Raw genomic sequence first — 20276 nt, 5'->3', positions numbered from 1 at the left:
AAATATCAGAGCCTTGGTTCTCAACTTTGGCTGATCAAAGAATCATCTGGGAACCTTTTATGAATCCTAGTGCTCAGGTCAAGAAAGTGTTAGTCGCTCAGTCACACCTGACTCTTTACGACCCCATGGACTGTAACCCACCAGGCTCCTCTATCCATGGAATTCTCCAGACAAGAATACTAGAGTAGGAAACCATTCTCTTCTCTAGGGGATCTTCTAGACCGAGGGATCAAACCTGGGTTGCCTGCATTGCAGGCAAATTCTTTAGTGTCTGAACCACCGGGGAAGCCAAGGAAGTGAGACTTTGGTGGGAGGCAGTGAGTCCCAAGCATCAGACCTTGCCAAACTTCCCAGGTGGTTCTAACGTGTAGCCAAGACTGAAAACTAGACTTCCTTCTAGTAGAAAGCCCACCACGCAGAACAGACAGGGCAGCACCGCTCCAGCGGCGCAGGGAGACCGGCGGCATTCCCATCCCCGTGGTCCCCACGGCCTCTCAAAGGGACGCCTTCAGCCAGCTCTTCAGGTGTGTTGCCATCCTGCAGTGGTTGACTCCTGTTTTTCCCGCAGCCCAGATACAATCTGTCAGCTTGGCTCAGCCTTCAGAAGATCATCAGAGTCCAGCCTCCTCTGCTCCCTCCGGCTGCCGCTCTCGTCCAAGCCGCTCCCATCCCGGCTTAGACTGTTGCAATCGCTTCCCAGTGGGTCTTCCCGCGTCTGCCCTTGCCTCCCGCTGTCTGCTCTCAACACAGCAGCGGGAGTAACCCTGAAATAAGGGCTTCCCCTGGTGGCCCAGATGGTAAAGAATCTGCCTGCAATGAGGGAGACACGGGTTCGATCCCTGGGTTGGGAAGACCTCCTGGAGAAGGAAATGGCAACCCGCCCCAGTCTTCTTGCCTGGAGAATCCCATGGACAGAGGAGCCTGGTGGGCTACAATCCATGGGGTCCCAGAGAGTCAGACACGACTGAGCGACTAACGCTTCCGCTTTCAAGGGAAGGCTGAACATGGCTCTCCCTCCACCCAAAGCTCTGAAAAAGCTCGAGACTTCATTCAGAGTAAAAGGCAAAACATTGGACTCTAGATCAGGAATCCGGAAACTTTTTGAGTGACTATTTCTGCCTGTTTAGGCCATATGGTCTCTGTCACAACTTTTCAGGTCTGCCACAATAGCCAGCAAGCAGCTGTGGATGATGTGGAAATGAACAAACCCGGCTGAGTGCCAGCATGACCTGATGCACAGTAACGGCAGGAGGCCAGATGCAGCCACCAGACCTGTGTCTGCTGACCCCTCCCGGGGGCGCTAGCGGTAAAGAGCCCACCTGCCAGTGCAGGAGACGAGAGAGACACGGGTTCGATCCCTGGGTCGGGAAGATCCCCTGGAGGAGGGCTTGGCAACCCACTCCAGCATTCTTGCCTGGAGAATCCCGTGGACAGAGGGGCCTGGAGGCTGCAGTCTGTGGGGTCGCAAAGAGTCGACACGACTGAAGCCGCTTAGCACGCACACCACACACAGCAGAGCCTCCAGGGCCTCACCCCCTCTGCCCTCCCTGCCCCTCCGTCAGTCACGCAGGCCTCCTGGGAGCTCCGGGACTGCTCAGGCATCCCCCTGCCTCAGGGAGCGTCCTGTGTCCTCCGGCCCTTGGCGTCTTCCTCTGGCTGGTCCCTCCCCTCGCCCAAGTCCCCTCACATCCCACCTTCTCAGAAAGGCTCACCGTGACGGCCCTGTTTCCCACAACACCTGTCTCCCCACGTTCACCCCCAGCGCCCTGCACCCCTCGGACTCTTTAATTTTCCTTCCATTAAGCCTTCCCCTCTTAAACTTATGCACAATTTGCTTGCTTATTAAGCTATTTGCCTAATAACTAACCCTGATGGATAGTCTGCCCTTGTGCAGTTGTCTAGAATGTCAGGGTGTCAACGGCACAAGGGCGGGCTACCCATCGCAGGAGAGCCACGGGAGAACAGGACGGATGTCAGGGGTTAGTCCTTGTGCGGCTGCGGGAGCAGGTGGCGCTGCCGTGCGGGCTGTCGTCTCTGCATCTGGCGGAGGCGGGCGTGCCCGGAGTCCAGCTCCCTGGCTGTCAGGAAGGAGACCTGGGCGTGCGTGGGAGCGGGCGCACAGTCGTGCTCCCAGGGACCGCCTGGGACCTGCCTCCAGCCCCGGAGTCAAAGGAAATCGCAGCAGAAACTGGCCCTCTGCCCTCACGCGGCAGCAAGCTGGACCCAGACCTCGGAGAAGCAGGCAAAAGATTCCCAGCAGGCCAGCAGGTGACCCCCGCCCGGGACGGTGGTCCAGCAGGTCTGCTCCCATGTCACGAGCTGCCCCCCACGGCGACCTTCAGAGACGGTGCCACAGCTTGGCTCTCACCGCACAGAACAGTCACACATTTTTCCGGGGCCATTCCCATCCCAGAAATGCACCGAGAAAGAAATTCCGGGAAAGGTAGCTCCAGCCTAGAGAGTTTGGCATGTTCTAAAGCCACCCTGGGCAGGAATCCTATTGTCTGTTTACTGATGAATCAGATTCCCCAAAACTTAAAGGCGTGCCCACCTGGCACATGGTAGGTGCTTAAAAAATAGTGGATGAATGGATGAATGAAGGATGACTGAATCAGTGATGCCTGGGTGGTTATATGACTCACTAGTGTCCCTACTAGAGTGCACGTTCCAGGGGGGGAGAGGGCAGAGCAAACGTGTGTGTGCCCCGATGTGGTACCAGTAGCACCTAGCCTCCACCTTCAGCCTCCAGATACGTGCTCACCCCGGGAAACACGCCTGGCCCCGAAAGTAGCGAACTCCCAGTCCTGACGGCAGCTCCTAATGGGAGTTTGGAATTAGCAGATGCAAACTATGGCGTACAGAACGGATAAACCATCCTACCGTATAGCACAGGGAACTATATTCCATATCCTGGGATAAGCCCTAATGGAAAGTAATAGGTAAAAGAATTTTGAACATTTTTTTAAAGATATTGCAATATATGTGAACAATAATAAAGCTCAAGTTAAAAATCCTATCACCCCTGGGGTCTGTGAAACATGGACTCTGGAATCAGTCATGTCCACCATCAACCTTACTGCCTACAAGGTCCTGGGTGGGTTTTGGTCTTAATCCCTAAGCCAGAACAGGTCTCATTCACTTAAGATCTTCAGGGACAAAGGAGGCAAATCGCTCTTGCTAGTTTTGTCCTCACTCTAGAGCGGCTAGAAGCAGGCCACCCTGTGTCATTCATAACAGAACCCCACCGTGGATTGCTCATCTGAGCCCCCACCCTCGGAGCAGGCTGTTTCTATGCAGAGGATCAGCTTGTTGGGCATGAACAGAGTGTCCGCTATGGACGCCTACGCAGCCAACTCGGTGCCCCACTGGTGAGCAGTCATCTTGAAAGAATCATGATCAAGGGACTTCCCTGGTGGTCCAGGGGCTAAAACTTTGCACTCCCAATGCAGGGGGCCCAGGCTCCATCCCCGAGCAGGGACCTAGATCACACCTGTCAGACTGAGACCTGGTGCAGCCAGATTACTTAATTGACTGATTAATTCTTTTAAAAGACCCAACAGTATCATGGTTACCTATCAGTTTGCAGTCGATTCCCTATACATGAAAAACCAGACTAACCTAACTCTGAGTCATGTAAATCCAGGAGAACAAAGTGAGAAATCCAGAACTGGTGAATCACACCAATGCAAAGGTGAGGGAACGGTGTGATGCTATTGAGCCGGATTTCACGGCTGACAGTCAGAAACCAGGAAAGACACTTTTTCCCTGTAGGCCCTTGACGTGGCGACGCTTACAGGGCAAAAGACACCCATCTGCTCTCAGAAGCAGACACTTCAACTTCCTAATGCAGGACTGGAGCTGTTCACTCAGGGAGCCTGATCAAGCGCCTCGCAGTTTATAGCAATAAACTTTTGCGACACTCATCCAGCAAATATTAATAAAGCATGAGCTGTGTGTCAAGTGCTTTGGAAGAATATACGTAACCTATCCTGACAAATGTCTGTTACATGCGCTTCTTTCAGATTTTGACACTTTCGCTTTCTTTAGAGCTGTATTGAACACAGCTCTTTACACTGAATTTATGCGTGCCTTGTGCTGAGTGCAGAGACTTTTTTACCATGAGTTTCCTATCACTGCATTTCGCATCTTTAGGTCAGCTAGAGTTCACCTTTGAGTCATTTTTTCAGGAGATTTTCTTTGCGAGTTTCTTGGCTTACCTTTTCAAAAATGGAATGAGGTGGATGGATGGATAGATAGGTAGATCTTGCTAGAAGAAGATGTTTGCACCATTATTTTTAAAAATTTTTAAAGTGTATTTTTTAATTATAGTAGGGGGGCTTCCCTTGTGGCTCAGCTGGTAAAGAATCTGCATGCAATGCAGGAGACCTGGGTTTGATCCCTAGGTTGGGAAGATCCCCTGGAGAAGGGCAAGGCTACCCACTCCAGTATTCTGGCCTGGAGAATTCTACAGATAATACAGTCCATGGGGTCGCAAAGAGTCGGACACGACTGAGCGACTTTCACTTTCACTTTCATAGTTGATTTACTATGTATTATTTTCAGGTCTGCGGCATAATGCAGTTTTTTATATACTTTTTCAGATTCTTTTCTCTTATGTGGTAGTGGCTCAGTCATATCCAACTTTTTGCGACCCTATGCACTGTAGCCTGCCCGGCTCCTCTGTCCACGGAAATTTCCAGACAAGCACACTAGAGTGGGTTGCCGTTTCCTACTCCAGGGGATCCTCCCGGCCCAAGGATCAAACCCCCGTGTCTTGCATCTCCCGCGCTGGCGGCCGGATTCCTCACCACTGGTGCCACCTGGCAGCCCCGTCTCCCCTACGGTTGTCACAAAACAGAGAGCGTAGTTCTGTGGCTTGCACGTTCTTACACCAAATCTCTGCCCCATCTATGCCCATAAAGTCTGCTCTTCCAAAGTCTGCTATCGCAGAGAGGCCCGCAGAGGGAAACACCCTCAGCCCTGCCCTGGAAGCACAGCCTCCCCCACTGGACCTCGAGGGAAGCTCCTGGTCTCCCTCGTTTTCTGAGAAACCTCAGTTACCTCTGTCTAATCACTCCTCTCTGCTCCTAAGCTCTCCACTTGTCATCATTTTGAACTCTCTGTCCATTTTTTCCTACAACCTGAAGAGGGGCTTCGGGGTCTCCCTGCTTCAGAGTCTTTCCCTGAGCTCGCCGGCTGGTTCCTGCTCATTCATCCCACAGTAGGAGGAGGGTCAGGCTGACCCTGGCTTAGTGTTTCCTCCGCAGATTGGAAGAGCGGGCTCACCTGTATCTCCTGATTGTCCTTGGAGTCCTTCTGGCAGGTTCTGCTGCAGAGGGCCGCTTGGCGTCAATGTCTGTTTCCTATTCGGCCTGAACTCAGCGGTGTGCAGTGGGAGCCAAGGGCGTTTCCAGCAGAGCAACGTCTCTGCACGGCTCCTTCCAGCCCCAGAAGCTCCGGGTTTCCGCAGCGGGCCTGTCCTGCGCCCAGCCTCCATGCCAGATAAGAGCTGCGCCTCTGCCCGCCTGCTGCCGCCGGCCAGCTCCGACACAAGCCTCACCACCCCGCTGGACGCAAGCCCGCAGCGGCTGCAGGAAGCCAGCTGCCTTGGGGTTCTGCTCACTTCAGCTCCCCGGGCTGGAAGAGCCAGCCAGCAGCCGCCCCCCGGCCGCCCCCACTGCCCGTCTCCGGCCTGCGTCCCAAGGTCCGGGGTCTCCGATCCCCCCAGGGTCTCCTGGCTGCTCGCCTTGCGCCCCCAGCACTGGCGCACCCCTCTGCCACGAACGAAGGACGCTGAGCTGCGGCTGCAGAATACCAGCCGCCGCCCGGGTGGCTGTCACCAGGCCACGTGGCGTCCCCCGGAGCCCATCGCGGTCAGGCATCAACTTGCAGTGGGCTTGGTCCTCCTCCTGGTTCTCCCGCAGACCCTCCCTCAGAACAATGACCAAACCAGAAAGTTCCTTCTTTCTCCTCATGACCATCTGCCTACCTCCGTCCTAGCCCTAAGCCCGGCTGAGGGGTCCGGCGCCAGAAATCCGTGGCCAGGCTGCGGGGGGAGAATCAGACCCCCAGCATCATCTTGCCTGGCGTGCACAGACGCAGGCGATGCTTTGCACTCAGAGTCGTCACTGGAGAGCTTGCAAGCTGCCTGCGCTAGGCTCTCCGTGAGTCCTCACGCGGTGCGTGGAGGCAGGGCGCCGGGGCCCCCTCGCCGGATAGCCTCTGACAAGCCCCGTTTCTAAGCCGCCCGGCAATCTCTGCGGTCTGCCTCCCCAGCGCCCGTGCGCGGTCCCGCGGCGTTTCTGCAGCCGGCCCCCCAGCTGGGTCACTGGGCGGGGCTGGGGCACCTCGGGGCGCTTCTGCTGCCGGCGCTGCCCCAGGCCGCAGCCCCGGCTCCAGGCTCACCCTGCCCACGCCCCCGCACGTCAGAGCTGAGCCGGCCCTGCTCCCCCACGCCGAGTCCGGAAACTCAGTCCGCCATGCCCTGGCCTCCCCAGCTACCTCGGAGAGCAAGACCGACAGATGCGGGCATCAGGCCCGGAGGAGGCGGGCTTTAGACTGACTAGTGATCCCCCGGGCGGGGCTGGAAAGGCAACCTAGGCGCCCACTGAGGCTGTGAGCCTAGACGAGAGTCTTAACCTTTGAGCATCTCTGTGTCTCATCTATACCAAGAATATGATAATACATTTGCCCCCCAAAGGCTCTGTGCAGGTATTAAATGAAGCGGGTATAAGTTAAGTGCTATGCATAAGGCTGGGGACCCGGTAAGCTGTCATAAATATTAACTCATTATTACTATGATTATTAATAAGGTCAAAGAATGAGTAACTGCCAGAGCTCGGGATTGAATCCTTCTTTATCTCTTCATTTCATTTTTAATAGCCCATAATTATAGAAAATTAGTCCATGATGGGAGACAGGAATGATCCCAAAATAGCTTTGACTGAATATGGAGAGGTTTGATTACTTTGAGAGCTTCCTAGAGGTCAGAAAAATATGACTTGCCCTAGATAAATATTACTTGGCCGTTGCTATTATTTTATGAGACTTCTCCGACAGGGAGCTTTAACAGAAATATCACTAGTGACAAGCGAGTCGAAACACATTTTCTCGGTCTTTGTTGTTATAAAGGAATACACCTGATTAAACCCAACATCTTGATAGCACTCTGCTAAAAGCATTCTGGATGGAATTCCTCTGAATATGCTCTCAATTCCGGGTGCAGAGTCATCTGTGCAATTAACATAAGCAATTTTCCAGTGGCTTCCTTGGAAGCTGAACACAGCTGACAGTGGCAGGAATGTTTTTGATGACCCTGGACATCAGGAAAAGTCCAGGCTCTTTCTTGGATGCTTCTTTCCAATAGGAGTAGAAATCAGCCTTAGAGCAGCTCTTGAAGCAGGCACAAGGCACGTGCCAAGGTCCACCAGGTAGTGAATCATGAGTGTTCCAAGGAAAGCAGAGCAGAATTTCCAGCTTCTCCCAAAAACATGTCCGTAGTGAGCTTTCTGTTTTAGCTGATGGACAGATTGGCCAAAGTGTTTATTGTGAGCCACAAGCTTTATGGACATGGACAGATTATCTCTTGATAGTTTGCAGCAGACAGGGCTACCAGAGAGGTGATGTGTCCTGGCCCACCCCACACTGTGCAGGCTCTGAAGGCCTGCTTCCAGAGTTTCTGCCAAGGAGATGAACTCCTCTATGACGAGTGCTTAGCTATGGCTCCTTGGGGTTGATCCGTGGTAGCTTGCTCTCGTTGTCCCAAGGTTCAGCTAGGTGAGATTTTACTCTGTTCCTTCTGACAATGACCCCCCCGCCAAATGTAAAATCCACGGCAAACTGAACATTTGTGAGCAAAGCTGATTCAGGTGAGAGAAGAGCTTCTCTGGGCCAAGGGCTGTAATAGACACTTCACACTCAGGAGCTCGTTTGAGTCTCATCGTGTTGCTGAATCTCTGCCTCTGTTCACTGGTGCCAGACACAAACGCAGAGATAGTTTCGGGTGAAGTAGGGAAGAGCAGCTGTTACTGCTTTGCCAGGCAAAGGGGGCCACAGTGGCCTAGTGCCCTGAAGACAATGATCCACCCTGGGGGGGTCATCAGGACCTGTGTAGTGTTCAAGAAGCAGGACGTGGTCAGCTCACGGACAGTTCTTGGATTGGTTGTCATCGAGGTGGCGTTTCAAGCATCATCAGCCATCTGGTTTCAATTAGCCTAGGGTCTGTGTTCTTGTGGTCAGCTGTTTTCATCTGAAGGGAGGTCTACGTCCTGTAAAAGCAGCTTGGGAATGTGTGTCAGCTTTTATCTATATCATTCGGGGACCTGAATTTGGTGATTCTGTTACGTGGCAGAATTACAGGCTAAATTGTTACCAGTTCCTTAGCCCAGCAGCTATTCTTTGTTTCTGCATCTTCACATCTCCTAATCATTATCTCCCGAGTCAGCCTTTTCCTGCAAACGCTAAGGACACAGGGGCGTCTACACTGTTTCAATTACAGCCCTGACTTGGGGGTGCTCTGGTTCAGCCCATTAAAAGGAGAGGAAGCTCCCACTCAAAAGGGTTAAAGAACTTGCTGAAGATCAAACTGCAGGCCAGATGAGGCGAGCTCCAGGGACTTCCCTGATGGTCCAGTGACTAAGACGGAGCTCCAAGAGGAATATCATGCTGACAAGGCAGGGGTCCTGGGTTCAGTCTGTGGTCTAACTGGATCCCACACATCTCAGCCACAGCTGAGACCCAGTGCAGTCAAACACATACATAAATATTTTTTAAAAACAGACAAGGACTTTAGCCAGATTCCCTGACTGCAGATCCTGGTCATCCTCTCCCCCCTTTGAGCTGACTCGCAAATTGGCCAAAACAAATCCCAGATTAGGGTCTCTGCCGACCTCTGCCTCAGCTGGGATGTCTTCCTGTGGTCATCCAGGACTCAGGGTAAGTGGTCCCTACTTGGAGAACGAGGGACGCTCAGAGCTGTTTCAGCCGTCCACTGCCTCTCCCTGTCTCTGGCCGAGGGCCGCTCCTCCGGGGCCCTTCCGTCCAGCTCTGTACATGAACAGGAGCTCTGGCCGCGCGGGGAGGAAGGCCCAGCCTCACAGCAGACCAGCAGTGTCTGCTACAGGCTCGCTCCCGCCCCCAGGAGCCGGGGAGACCCCTCGCTTCCCTGCACTCAGCTCTGAGACAGCCCGCTTCCTGCGCGGCCGTGGCTTCTTTCCTCCCCATTCTCAGCTAGTGAGAAACAGGCCATCTCTTCCTATACAGGTCGGAAACTTCCCAGACGTTTCTAGAAACCGCCCCCCTCCTTGGGCACATCGCCCCACTTCAGGCTGGATCCAGGGCCCCCTCCTGAACACCCAGCGGACAGGAAAACCCCGCATGCTTAGGCCCAGATTCTTAGAGCAATCGCTGTCAAGGGCCTGGGGCCACCATGACTGGGGCTGTTACCCAGGGCCTTTCAGGCTGGAGCTGGGACACTCAGCCTCCTGAGAAGGGGTCTGTTGGGGAGGGAACAAGAGGATACAGTGGGCTAGCGAGTGGCCAAGCACTTCAAAACCTCAGGGTCTTTAAAGACTTTGCATTCTCCTTTGCATAGATAAGACCATGCCTTCTCTCCCCCACCACGCCCAGGCAGTATCCCGCGTCCTGGCTTTATTTACACCATAGCGTTTATCATTCTCTAATACACACTTGTTTATTGATTGACTTGGTCTGTTTTCTCCACTAGGAAATAAGCTGCAAGAGAAGGGGGAGCTTGTCTGTCTCACATACCGCTATAGCCCTCACCCAGAAAGTAACGCCCGGAATGCAGTATATAGGAAAGAATAACTGCTTCTCAGCCATAAAGGGAAGAAACCTGGGTCGTTTGTTGAAACGTGGGTGGCCCTAGAGACTGCCGTATAGAGTAAAGTGAGTCAAAAACAGAAAAACAAATATTGTATATTAACACATACATGCAGAATCTAGAAAACTGGTGTAGATGATTTATTTGCAAAGCAGAAATAGAGACACAGACACAGAGAACAAGCGTGTGGATGCCAAGCGGGAAGGGGGTGGGGGCGGGATGATGAATCGGGGGTTTGGGCTTGACATACACACAGTATCGATGCTCTGTTAACGCAGACGACTGAGGCCCCACGGTCTAACTCAGGGAGCTCTGATCAGTGCCCCGTGGTGACCCGAACAGAAAGGAAATCCCCGAAAGCGGGGCTACCGGTGTCCGCGTAGCTGATTCACTCTGCTGTGCTGCGGAAACTAACACAACGTCGGAAAGCGCCTCGACGCCAATAAAATAATCAATCAATAAATGTTTGCTGAATGAACACATGAACTAACTAAGAAATAAGCAAATGAATGAAGCATGGCCCCTTGACAGAAAGGCAGGAGGTAGGAGAGCGTTACGTCCACTGATGGGGACCCCCTTGACCCCCGGCAGCGCTTGGAGAGTCAGAACCTGGAGCGCTAAGGGGTAGGACTCCTGCTGCCCGGGTCTCCTAGGACTAGACCTACGGACATTTAGGTGGCTTTGCATTTTTAAAACTGATCCATTGTCTTTGCGTCTTTCTGAAATGTCTCTAAGGCTATGGCAATTGGTTGAATAACAGGTCCCGCTTTTGTTTTAAGCTTTATCTTATGGAAGTATAGTTGATTTACATTGTTATACCCATGTCTGCTGCATTCTCTTCCATTATGGTTTATCACGGGATGTTAAATACAGTTCCCTGTGCTATCCAGTATCTCCTTATTGTTTATTCATTCCGTATATAGTAGATTGCATCTGCTAATCCCAAGGACCAGCTTTTAATACTGGGTTTCCCTTCGCTTCACAGGGCTTTGTGGAGCTCCACATGGGCTGCGGGAGAATGCAGGGGTCACCCCCGCCCCAAACCAAGCTCGGGCGGCTAACATGCTCCTGGCTCTTCCCATTCAGAAGGATGTTCCCTGTCTGTTAATCTGCAAATAGATGGTCCTCTGCTCTTTTCTTTTTCCTGTGCCTGAGTTGGGTTTTCTGCCCCGTGCCTTCCTTTCTTCTGATGCTTTTGTTAATTGAATCATCACTTAAATGCAGCCAAGTGCACTCGGCTGCACACTTGGGCCTGATGACCTTTCAACACGCATCCCCATCCCTAGATCCGGACACAGAGTATTTCTGTCACCGGAGAAGCCATTTTTGTGCCCCCACCCTGCCGACAGTCCCTCTCTCAAAAGTAACCATTACTTTAGCTTCTACCAGCATTGACGATTTGGGGTCCACACATGTTCCCTTAAACTTTTTTTAGGAATAAGGTGCCCAGGCTTCAGAGCACCTCAATCTGTCCCTCTTCGGTTCCTTTTATAAAAAGTGAAAAAAAGAGGTACTACGGGCTTCCCTGGTGGCTCAGATGGTAAAAATCTGCATGCAGTGCAAGAAACCTGGGTTCCATCCCTGGGTTGGGACGATCCCCTGGAGAAGGGAAAGGCTACTCACTCCAGTATTCTGGCCCGCAGAATGCCATGGACAGAGGAGCCTGGCGGGACACAACTGAGCGATTAAACACAGCCCGGTGATGAAGAGAGGTGGGAGCGGGGCTGCCCCGGCTCTGGCTATGCTAGTCAGTTAAGTTCTGGCTCTCAACCTGGGGCTCTTCTGCCCCTCAAGGAGGCTGGCAGTGTCAGGAGACCATTGCTTTCGTCAAAACCAGAGATGAGAGTGGGGAGTGCGTCTCACATCTAGTGGACAGAGCCCAGGATGCTGTAAACGTCCCACGGTACTCAGAACAGCCCCACAGCAAAGAATGACCTGGGCTAGCGACCAGACGGGACTGTCTCTCTTTACATTTCCTCCTGTTTTTTTCCCTTCTGTGCATCTTTTCAGGATACCATACCAGGAGCTGGGAGAAGGGTGTCAGACCCAGCCAGTCTGCTACCCTAATCCTAGCCCTAGCCTTAATCCTAACTGTAATGTCAACAGTGCCAAGACTGAAAACTCCTAACTCAGAATAGTTAGTTAAAGTTAAGTCGCTCAGTTGTGTCCGATTCTTTGCGACCCCGTGGACTATAGCCCACCAGGCTCCTCTGTCCATGGGATTCTCTAGGCAAGAATACTAGAGTGGGTTGCCATTTCCTTCTCCAGGGGATCTTCCCGGCCCAGGAATCGAACCCAGGTCTCCCACATTGCAGGCAGACGCTTTAACCTCTGAGCCACCAGGGAAGCCCTGATTAACTCAGAATGGCCCACTTTAAATGCGGGCTGACTTCAGATCTCTTCCCATCGTCTTTGGACCTCTTTGCACAGTTCAGATGCACAAAGTGGGCAGGTGGTGTGTAGTCCAAAAATAGAATTCTTAATTTATTAAAATTAGAAAACATTTCATGTAGGATTTGACTGGCTGCCTTCCTTTTAGTTACCTCTTCTGTGGCCAGTTTTTGGTGCGTCTTTTTAGGGTATCGTCCCAGAGAAGGATGTCAGACAGGCCAGCCTGCTACCACAAGAATCCAGAGGTCCTTTTCATATTTGATATGTATATCTTTCATGTTAAAACATAATAAACATCAACAATTTCATTTTAAACGAAATGCTTCTGTGACTACGAAATAGGGAGCAGTTTTACCTCATGGGAATTCTGGGAGAGTAGATGAAACTGAACAAATTGTTTTCTTGACTGTCAACCTTAGCTTTTTTAGAAAAAGCTGTTAGCAAGGTTCCCTTTTAACGGTGTGTTATTGATCAGGCTCCCAAGGAAATTTGCAAGCTCTGCAATGTAGGTCAGAATTACAATTTATAAGTGACCACTGATGCTTTTTTCCCTAGGAAATAACAGATGCTGTAATCAAGGGCAAAGCATTCTAATTTCCCCTCCTGGATCCTAAGAGCATCTCTTGAGCCTCATTTTCATTAAGATATAAATTGTGCTACAAATGTGTAAGAAACATTTAGAAAGAAAAAGCTCACAGAGCCAATGACAGTTTTAATTCTATAGTTTAACCAGACAACATAAACAGTACAGGAAAATACCTGTATTCTCTGTTTATCTCTACTCCAAATAGCAAAATTCTTAATCAAATACATCTTGCTTACCAGCCATTAATGAGATAGTAGATATTTCAAGTCAGTAAACTTTCCAGGGAAGTGAAATTTCACTTTTAAGCAGGGAAATTCATTTATTTAAGGCATGAAATCTTATCCTATCACTGCCAATAAAAATTCAACTCACGCTTTGAAGCATCATCTCTTCCTTCTTGAGAAATTTAACCTATTGACCCAATCAAAAAGAATCTCTTCTACTTAGTATTTCTGCCATATTTTAATTGTGTTTCTGTATGTTACATCTATATTGAGGGTCACCCCAAGAACATGTAAATAAACTAAATGAGTTGGCTCCCTTGGATAAATAAGCTATCAAACCAACACATGATGGACAAAAATGGAGATCAAGAAAGACATTTTAAAGAGGATTAAATGAGTTAATGTATTTAAAGAACTTGGAACTGTGCCTGGCACATCATAAGCCTTAAATAAGCATCTCTGACTATAATTATTGATTTTATCATTAGAATTAAATAGCATGGGTTGCTTCCAGAGAATAACACTCGATTGTAGTGTGTACCCATCAGAAGGAGAACTGTCCATGCTTGAGAGTCCGGAAGGAGAGAGAAGGCTCGAGGCGAACGCCGGCTGGACTCAGCCCAGCGGTACCCGGGGGGAGGGTGTCTCTGCCAAGGAGCCATCTGCAGAGCCGAGGCAGGTGCGCCCCGGGTTGTGGAGGTGGCGATTCCTGTAACTCACCCACTCTTTCCCCTCTTCCTCAGTCCATGTTCATTGATCAAGAATATAAATCAGGTTTCCACGATGAGAAGTTTCACAGATGCCACATGCCAAATAGTCTGCTATGTGGATATACTTTCTTAAAAACCGGACTACCTGGCATTCAAATGATAATTTGGCTTTGCGTGTGGGGTGTCCACGGACAGAAGAGAGCTGGAGAGCAGGTCTGGACTCTGGTATTTCTGTTTTTCCATAAGTTTGGTTACTGTGAGTCTATTCCTGAAAATTGAATCACTCAGCAAGCCAATAAATTGGGTTTCTGAGTCAGCCCTTTTGGCTGGGAAGTATTCACTAAGGCATTCCAGAGGTAAGGTATCCTCTCTGCTTGTTACCCAGCACCACAAACTACAATTTCCACAAATTCAGCTGACTTTAAGGCATTATTCGCATTGCCTTATATTACAAATATTTATATACTTAATCACATTCAATTACAAATTCTAGGAGCACAGTAATCATTCATTTTTACCATTCCCCATGGTATTTAATATATGAGATTTTGATGAGAGGACAGAAATGAATATTTTTAAAATATTCTTAGAAGGCATGCCAATTGGAAAAATATTTGTAGGGAAGAATTCAGGCAGTATTAACCAAAATTTCATATGTGCATAATATTTGACCAATTCTAACTCTCAAAGTCTACTTTAGAGAAAGATTTGCAAGCATGCGTAAAGAGATGTGTATAGCTATGGTTCACCACTGTTTGTAATCATAAAAATTGAAACAGTCTACAAGTGCTGCACTCAGTATGCCAGCAAATTTGGAAAACTCAGCAGTGGCCACAGGACTGGAAAAGATCAGTTTTCATTCCAATCCCTAAGAAAGGCAATGCCAAAAAATGCTCAAACTACCGCACAATTGCACTCATCTCACACACTAGTAAAGTAACGCTCAAAATTCTGCAAGCCAGGCTTCAGCAATACGTGAACCGTGAACTTCCAGATGTTCAAGCTGGTTTTAGAGAAGGCAGAGGAACCAGAGATCAAATTGCCAACATCCGCTGGATCATCAAAAAAGCAAAAGAGTTCCAGAAAAACATCTATTTCTGCTTTATTGACTATGCCAAAGCCTTTGACTGTGGATCACAATAAACTGTGGAAAATTCTGAAAGAGATGGGAATACCAGACCACCTGACCTGCCTCTTGAGAAATTTGCATGCAGGTCAGGAAGCAACAGTTAGAACTGGACATGAAACAACAGACTGGTTCCAAATAGGAAAAGGAGTACGTCAAGGCTGTATATTGTCACCCTGCTTATTTAACTTACATGCAGAGTACATCATGAGAAATGCTGGGCTGGAAGAAGCACAAGCTGGAATCAAGATTGCCAGGAGAAATATCAGTAACCTCAGATATGCAGATGACACCACCCTTATGGCAGAAAGTGAAGAGGAACTAAAAAGCCTCTTGATGAAAGTGAAAGAGGAGAGTGAAAAAGTTGGCTTAAAATTCAACATTCAGAAAACTAAGATCATGGCATCTGGTCGCATTGCTTCATGGGAAATAGATGCAGAGACAGTGTAAACAGTGTCAGACTTTATTTTTTGGGGCTTCAAAATCACTGCAGATGGTGATTGCAGCCATGAAATTAAAAGACGCTTACTCCTTGGAAGGAAAGTTATGACCAACCTAGACAGCATATTAAAAAGCAGAGACATTACTTTGTCAACAAAGGTCCATCTAGTCAAGGCTATGGTTTTTCCACTGGTCATGTATGGATGTGAGAGTTGGACTGTGTGAAAGCTGAGCGCCGAAGAATTGATGCTTTTGAACTGTGGTATTGGAGAAGACTCTTGAGAGTCCCTTGGACTGCAAGGAGATCCAACCAGTCCATCCTAAAGGAGATCAATCCTGGGAGTTCATTGCAAGGACTGATGCTGAAGCTGAAACTCCAGTACTTTGACCACCTCATGTGAAGAGTTGACTCATTGGAAAAGACCCTGATGCTGGGAGGGATTGGGGGCAGGAGGAAAAGGGGACGACAGAGGATGAGATGGCTGGATGGCATCACCAACTCAATGGGCATGAGTTTGAGTAAACTCCGGGAGGCCTGGTGTGCTGCGATTCATGGGGTCGCAAAGAGTCAGACATGACTGAGCGACTGAACTGAACTGAACTGAATATGTTCATTAATAGGATGAATAAATAATCCATTGCATATCCATTCTATTAATAGTAATCAGAAAATTAAAAGAATGAGGGAATTTTAATCTTCTTTCATGAAAAGAGCTCTAAAGCATATTGTTGGGAGGCAAAAATAAAAAGTAAAATACACACAAATGAGGATTACCTGGTGCAGTTCATGTAGACAAAAAAATGATGACATGATACCATATGTGTTCTCTGGGTATATTTACATATATATTGATACTTAAGAAAATTTAGATACCTAGTTATTTGGAGACTGATAACTATGGACAGTCCTGTGGAAGAGAAAAAGATACATCTGAATTTGAGATTATAGACTTATTTATAATATTTAAAATTTTAACAATAAGAACATATTTGTATTTTAATGATGTGATTATAATTGAGTTTTTAAAAGAAAAACGGCTAATACTAAGCAGCACAAGAGCAAATAGACAAGCATCATAGATAAACCTAGTTGAAAAAAATCCATGAAGATATCAATACCTTACAAATTAACTTACAAAGCACTCAAAAAAAAAGTCCTAGTTATTTTTGGAAATTTATAAAAGAATTATATGAGGAAACAGTTCAACTTATTTCAAAATACATGAATGACAGATTCAGAGCCTATATCAAAGAATTTTATTCATGCAAAAGAGTTTTGTGATACATTTTGCTTTAAGGATTCTGCTTCAGTGCAAATCAATATTATAATTAAAATCAAAAGAAGATGAAAAGTAATGTTTTTCTACATTGACTACCTACTTGCCTTTTACTTTTTGTTTGGTTTATTTAAGATATGCACACAAAGGCGTGTAGATCGTTAAGCACGGAGCTCAAAGAGATGTCACAAGGGGAAGAAATCCGGGTCCAGAAGCGCCGGCCGCGGGCACCCAGAGACTCTTCTCCCGCCCTTTCCCACCTCAAGGCCCTCTCTTCCCCGAGATCAGCCACGTCCTGACTTCCGACACCACCGCGTAACGTAGTCTTTGAATGTTACAAAAATAGGGGTCTTTCAGTATGCTTCAGTTCATGTCTTGCTTTATTTGTTGAGCATCACGCTTTGCGAGTCCAGCAGACTGAACTGAAGCCACAGCTCATTTTCATCGCCATTCGCTGTCTCATTGGAGACGGCGAGCCACGTCTTAGTCGCGCCTTCCCTGTGGATGAAGCTGCCCTGTTTCCAGCTCTCCCGATTCAAACCAGACGGGGCGTCAGACACGCTCACACTCGGGGCCCAAGGTGCTAAGACGCAGAGGGGCAGCCTGTGGGCACCGCGGGGGCAGGGCGGGGCGCGCCGGGGCCTGGGACGGACACGCGGGGCCTGGGACGGAGACGTGGGGCCTGGGACGGACACGCGGGGGCAGGGACGGACACGCGGGGGCCTGGGACAGACACGCCGGGGCCTGGGATGGACACGCGGGGCCTGGGACGGACTCGCGGGGGCAGGGACGGACACGCGGGGGCCTGGGACAGACACGCGGGGGGCAGGGACGGACACGCGGGGGGCAGGGACGGACACGCGGGGCCTGGGACGGACACGCGGGGCCTGGGACGGACACGCGGGGCCTGGGACGGACACGCGGGGGCAGGGACGGACACGCCGGGGGCAGGGACGGACACGCGGGGGCCTGGGACGGAGACGCGGGGGCCTGGGACGGACACGCGGGGGCCTGGGACGGAGACGCGGGGGCCTGGGAAGGACACGCCGGGGGCCCGGGACGGACACGCGGGGCCTGGGACGGACACGCGGGGGCAGGGACGGACACGCGGGGCCTGGGACGGACACGCGGGGGCAGGGACGGACACGCCGGGGGCAGGGACGGACACGCGGGGGCCTGGGACGGAGACGCGGGGGCCTGGGACGGACACGCGGGGGCCTGGGACGGAGACGCGGGGGCCTGGGAAGGACACGCCGGGGGCCCGGGACGGACACGCGGGGCCTGGGACGGACACGCGGGGGCAGGGACGGACACGCCGGCGCTGACGCCGCGTGTGCAACGGGTGACCCCGGGGGCCTGCGGGGCGGCGCGGGGCTCGACCCCAGGCCCTGCGGCGACCTGGGGGGAAGAGAGCTCCTCAAAGACGGGCCGTGTACCCACAGGGCTGACTCACTCCGCCGTCAGCTGGAACTAACACGCTGTCGTAAAGCGACCACACTCCAGTAAAATTATTTACAAAAGAAAGAGGTTTCACCACTTGGGGAAATGGCTTGGCCCCATCTATGAGGCTGGCTTGCTCACGACCCAGCAGTCCCGCTGCACGCACACCCCTCAGGGAAATGCATGCCCGTGCTTTACCGAGACAAAGGCGCGGGGAGAGTTCCTAGCGGCGCTTTTCTTATTTCGTGTTTATTATAAGCACGGCAACTACTGCGCTTGTCCTGTGAGTTTGAGACAAATGGGATAAGCAGAGTGGATGTATTTATATTTAGAGACGTTGCTTAAGACGTTGTGAAACAGTGTCTTACACCCTTTGTGACTTAGATAAATAAAACAGATCCAGACATGAACCTAAACATTAAACCTCGGCCTGCTGGAAACAATACCTTACCTGGCACTGTCACCTGTCAACCTTCCCACTGTGCTTTGTTAAAAAATCTGCACCCCATCCAGCTCACGGTCTGCACAGCTCTTGGAACTAAGATTTTATTTCATCATTAGCTTGGGTATTATGTGAGTTTTCCACTTAATAATTAGCTTCACTAATAATTTAATTGTCATCTTAAATTACTGTTAACTGAACATGAAATCCACTTCATTAACTTTAAAAATATAAGGCCACTGCTAAATTCAATTTAAAATGTCAGCAGCTAAAATAACAAAGAAGACAGATATTCACTCTGTGGTTTTCAAGCCTCTTTCTCCACAGAAGAGTATTTTAAAGGCAGAAATAACTCCATATGGTACGTGGCCTAAAACAATGATTTAGAGAACATCTTGTTTTTAAAGACATTTTTAATCAAATCACAAATTGAGTACCAAGAAAAAAACCTATGAGCATGGAGAAATTATTTCTCAATGTTTGAAACAATATGAAATGCAAAGACATTCCTTATTAAGTTAAAATGTCAAGTACATAACAAGAGCTAGCTTTACAAATTAACATTTAATAAAAAATGATCAAAGTTATTTGGAGGGGACAACTTATCAAAATAAATTCATGGTGCAGGCTATTCTAGTTTTATTTAAGACTTTGAAAATTAATTTAAACGAAGATTTTCCAAAAGACCCAGAAATTCTGCTCCTCAAAAAAAATTTCTACCCATGAGAAATGAAGACATGTCTACACGAAGATGTATAAGGTAATGTCTTAAGCAGCTTTATTTATAACAGGCAAAAGCGGAAATAACCCATTTATCTGTCAACTGATGAAAAACAAACAAAATGAAGTGTACTCATGCAGTGGAATACTATTCACTAATAAAGAGCAATGAGGTACCGATACTCACCAAAGCATCGATGGGCCTCAAAAACATTACCGTAAGTGAAAGAAGCTACACATGAGAATAAAAACATTTACAGGCACAGAGTAAATTCACGGCTCTCGAGGAAGGATGGTGAGAAAGACGAGTGAGTCCAGTGGACATGAAGTTTGTGACGGAAAGTTCTAAAACGGGAGGGTGACAACAGTTGCACTACTCAGCAAATGGACTAAAACTCAAGGAACTGCTCACTGAACCCGGGTAACGTTTACAGCAGGCACATTACGCCTCAGTGAATCTGATTTAAACAAAGGCTGCAGTCTGAAAGTGAGCCGGCGTGTTATGTATTGGTTGCTGTTTGACATCGGTGCTCGTGATGCCGTTCTGTCGTCTCAAAAGTTCTGATGTTTCTACAGGTGACCAAACATCACAAGAAAAGAAGCTCGACATCACTAGTTACCAGAGAAATACAAATGAACACCGCAGCGAGGTATCACCTCACACAGGCCATGGTGGCCGTCACCAAAACGTTACACGCAGTAGATGCTGGAGAAGGTGTGGAGAAAGAGGAACCCCCCTTCACTCTTGGTGGGAACGCAGACTGAACAGCCACTGTGGAGAACAGGATGACGTTTCCTCAGAAAACTAAAAATAAAACCACCACCTGACCCAGCAAATCCACTCCTGAGCATGCATCCAGAGAAAACCCCAATCTGGAAGGATGCAGGCACCCCAGTGCTCAGAGCACCACCATTTACAATAGCCAGAGAGCAACCTAAATGACCACCAACAGGAAGGGATGAAGAAGATGTGGCCCATATACACAGCGGAATACTACTCAGCCGCGAAAAAGAACGAAATCGCGCCATTTGGGGCAACATGGACGGACCTAGAGATGATCATACTAAGGAAGAAAGT

The 20276-nt window shown here is 49.4% G+C and overlaps 1 protein-coding gene across 1 annotated transcript; it reads right to left on the bottom strand.

Annotated features, from left to right (window-relative positions):
- Window positions 1–17179: 17179 nt before the first annotated feature.
- On the bottom strand, window positions 17180–19412 carry LOC136176394 (splicing factor 3A subunit 2-like). The gene is made up of 2 exons (XM_065946543.1): window positions 19376–19412; window positions 17180–17994 (listed from the first exon to the last, which is right to left on the bottom strand). The coding sequence occupies exons 1-2, from the start codon at window positions 19410–19412 to the stop codon at window positions 17180–17182; spliced, it is 852 nt and encodes a 283-aa protein (XP_065802615.1).
- Window positions 19413–20276: the final 864 nt, after the last annotated feature.

The sequence above is a fragment of the Muntiacus reevesi genome, chromosome 10 (assembly GCF_963930625.1).
Source record: "Muntiacus reevesi chromosome 10, mMunRee1.1, whole genome shotgun sequence".
In the NCBI taxonomy this organism is placed as follows: domain Eukaryota; kingdom Metazoa; phylum Chordata; class Mammalia; order Artiodactyla; family Cervidae; genus Muntiacus; species Muntiacus reevesi.
The sequence above is the reverse complement of the archived record's forward strand: the minus strand, read 5'-3'. Positions and strand labels throughout refer to the sequence as shown.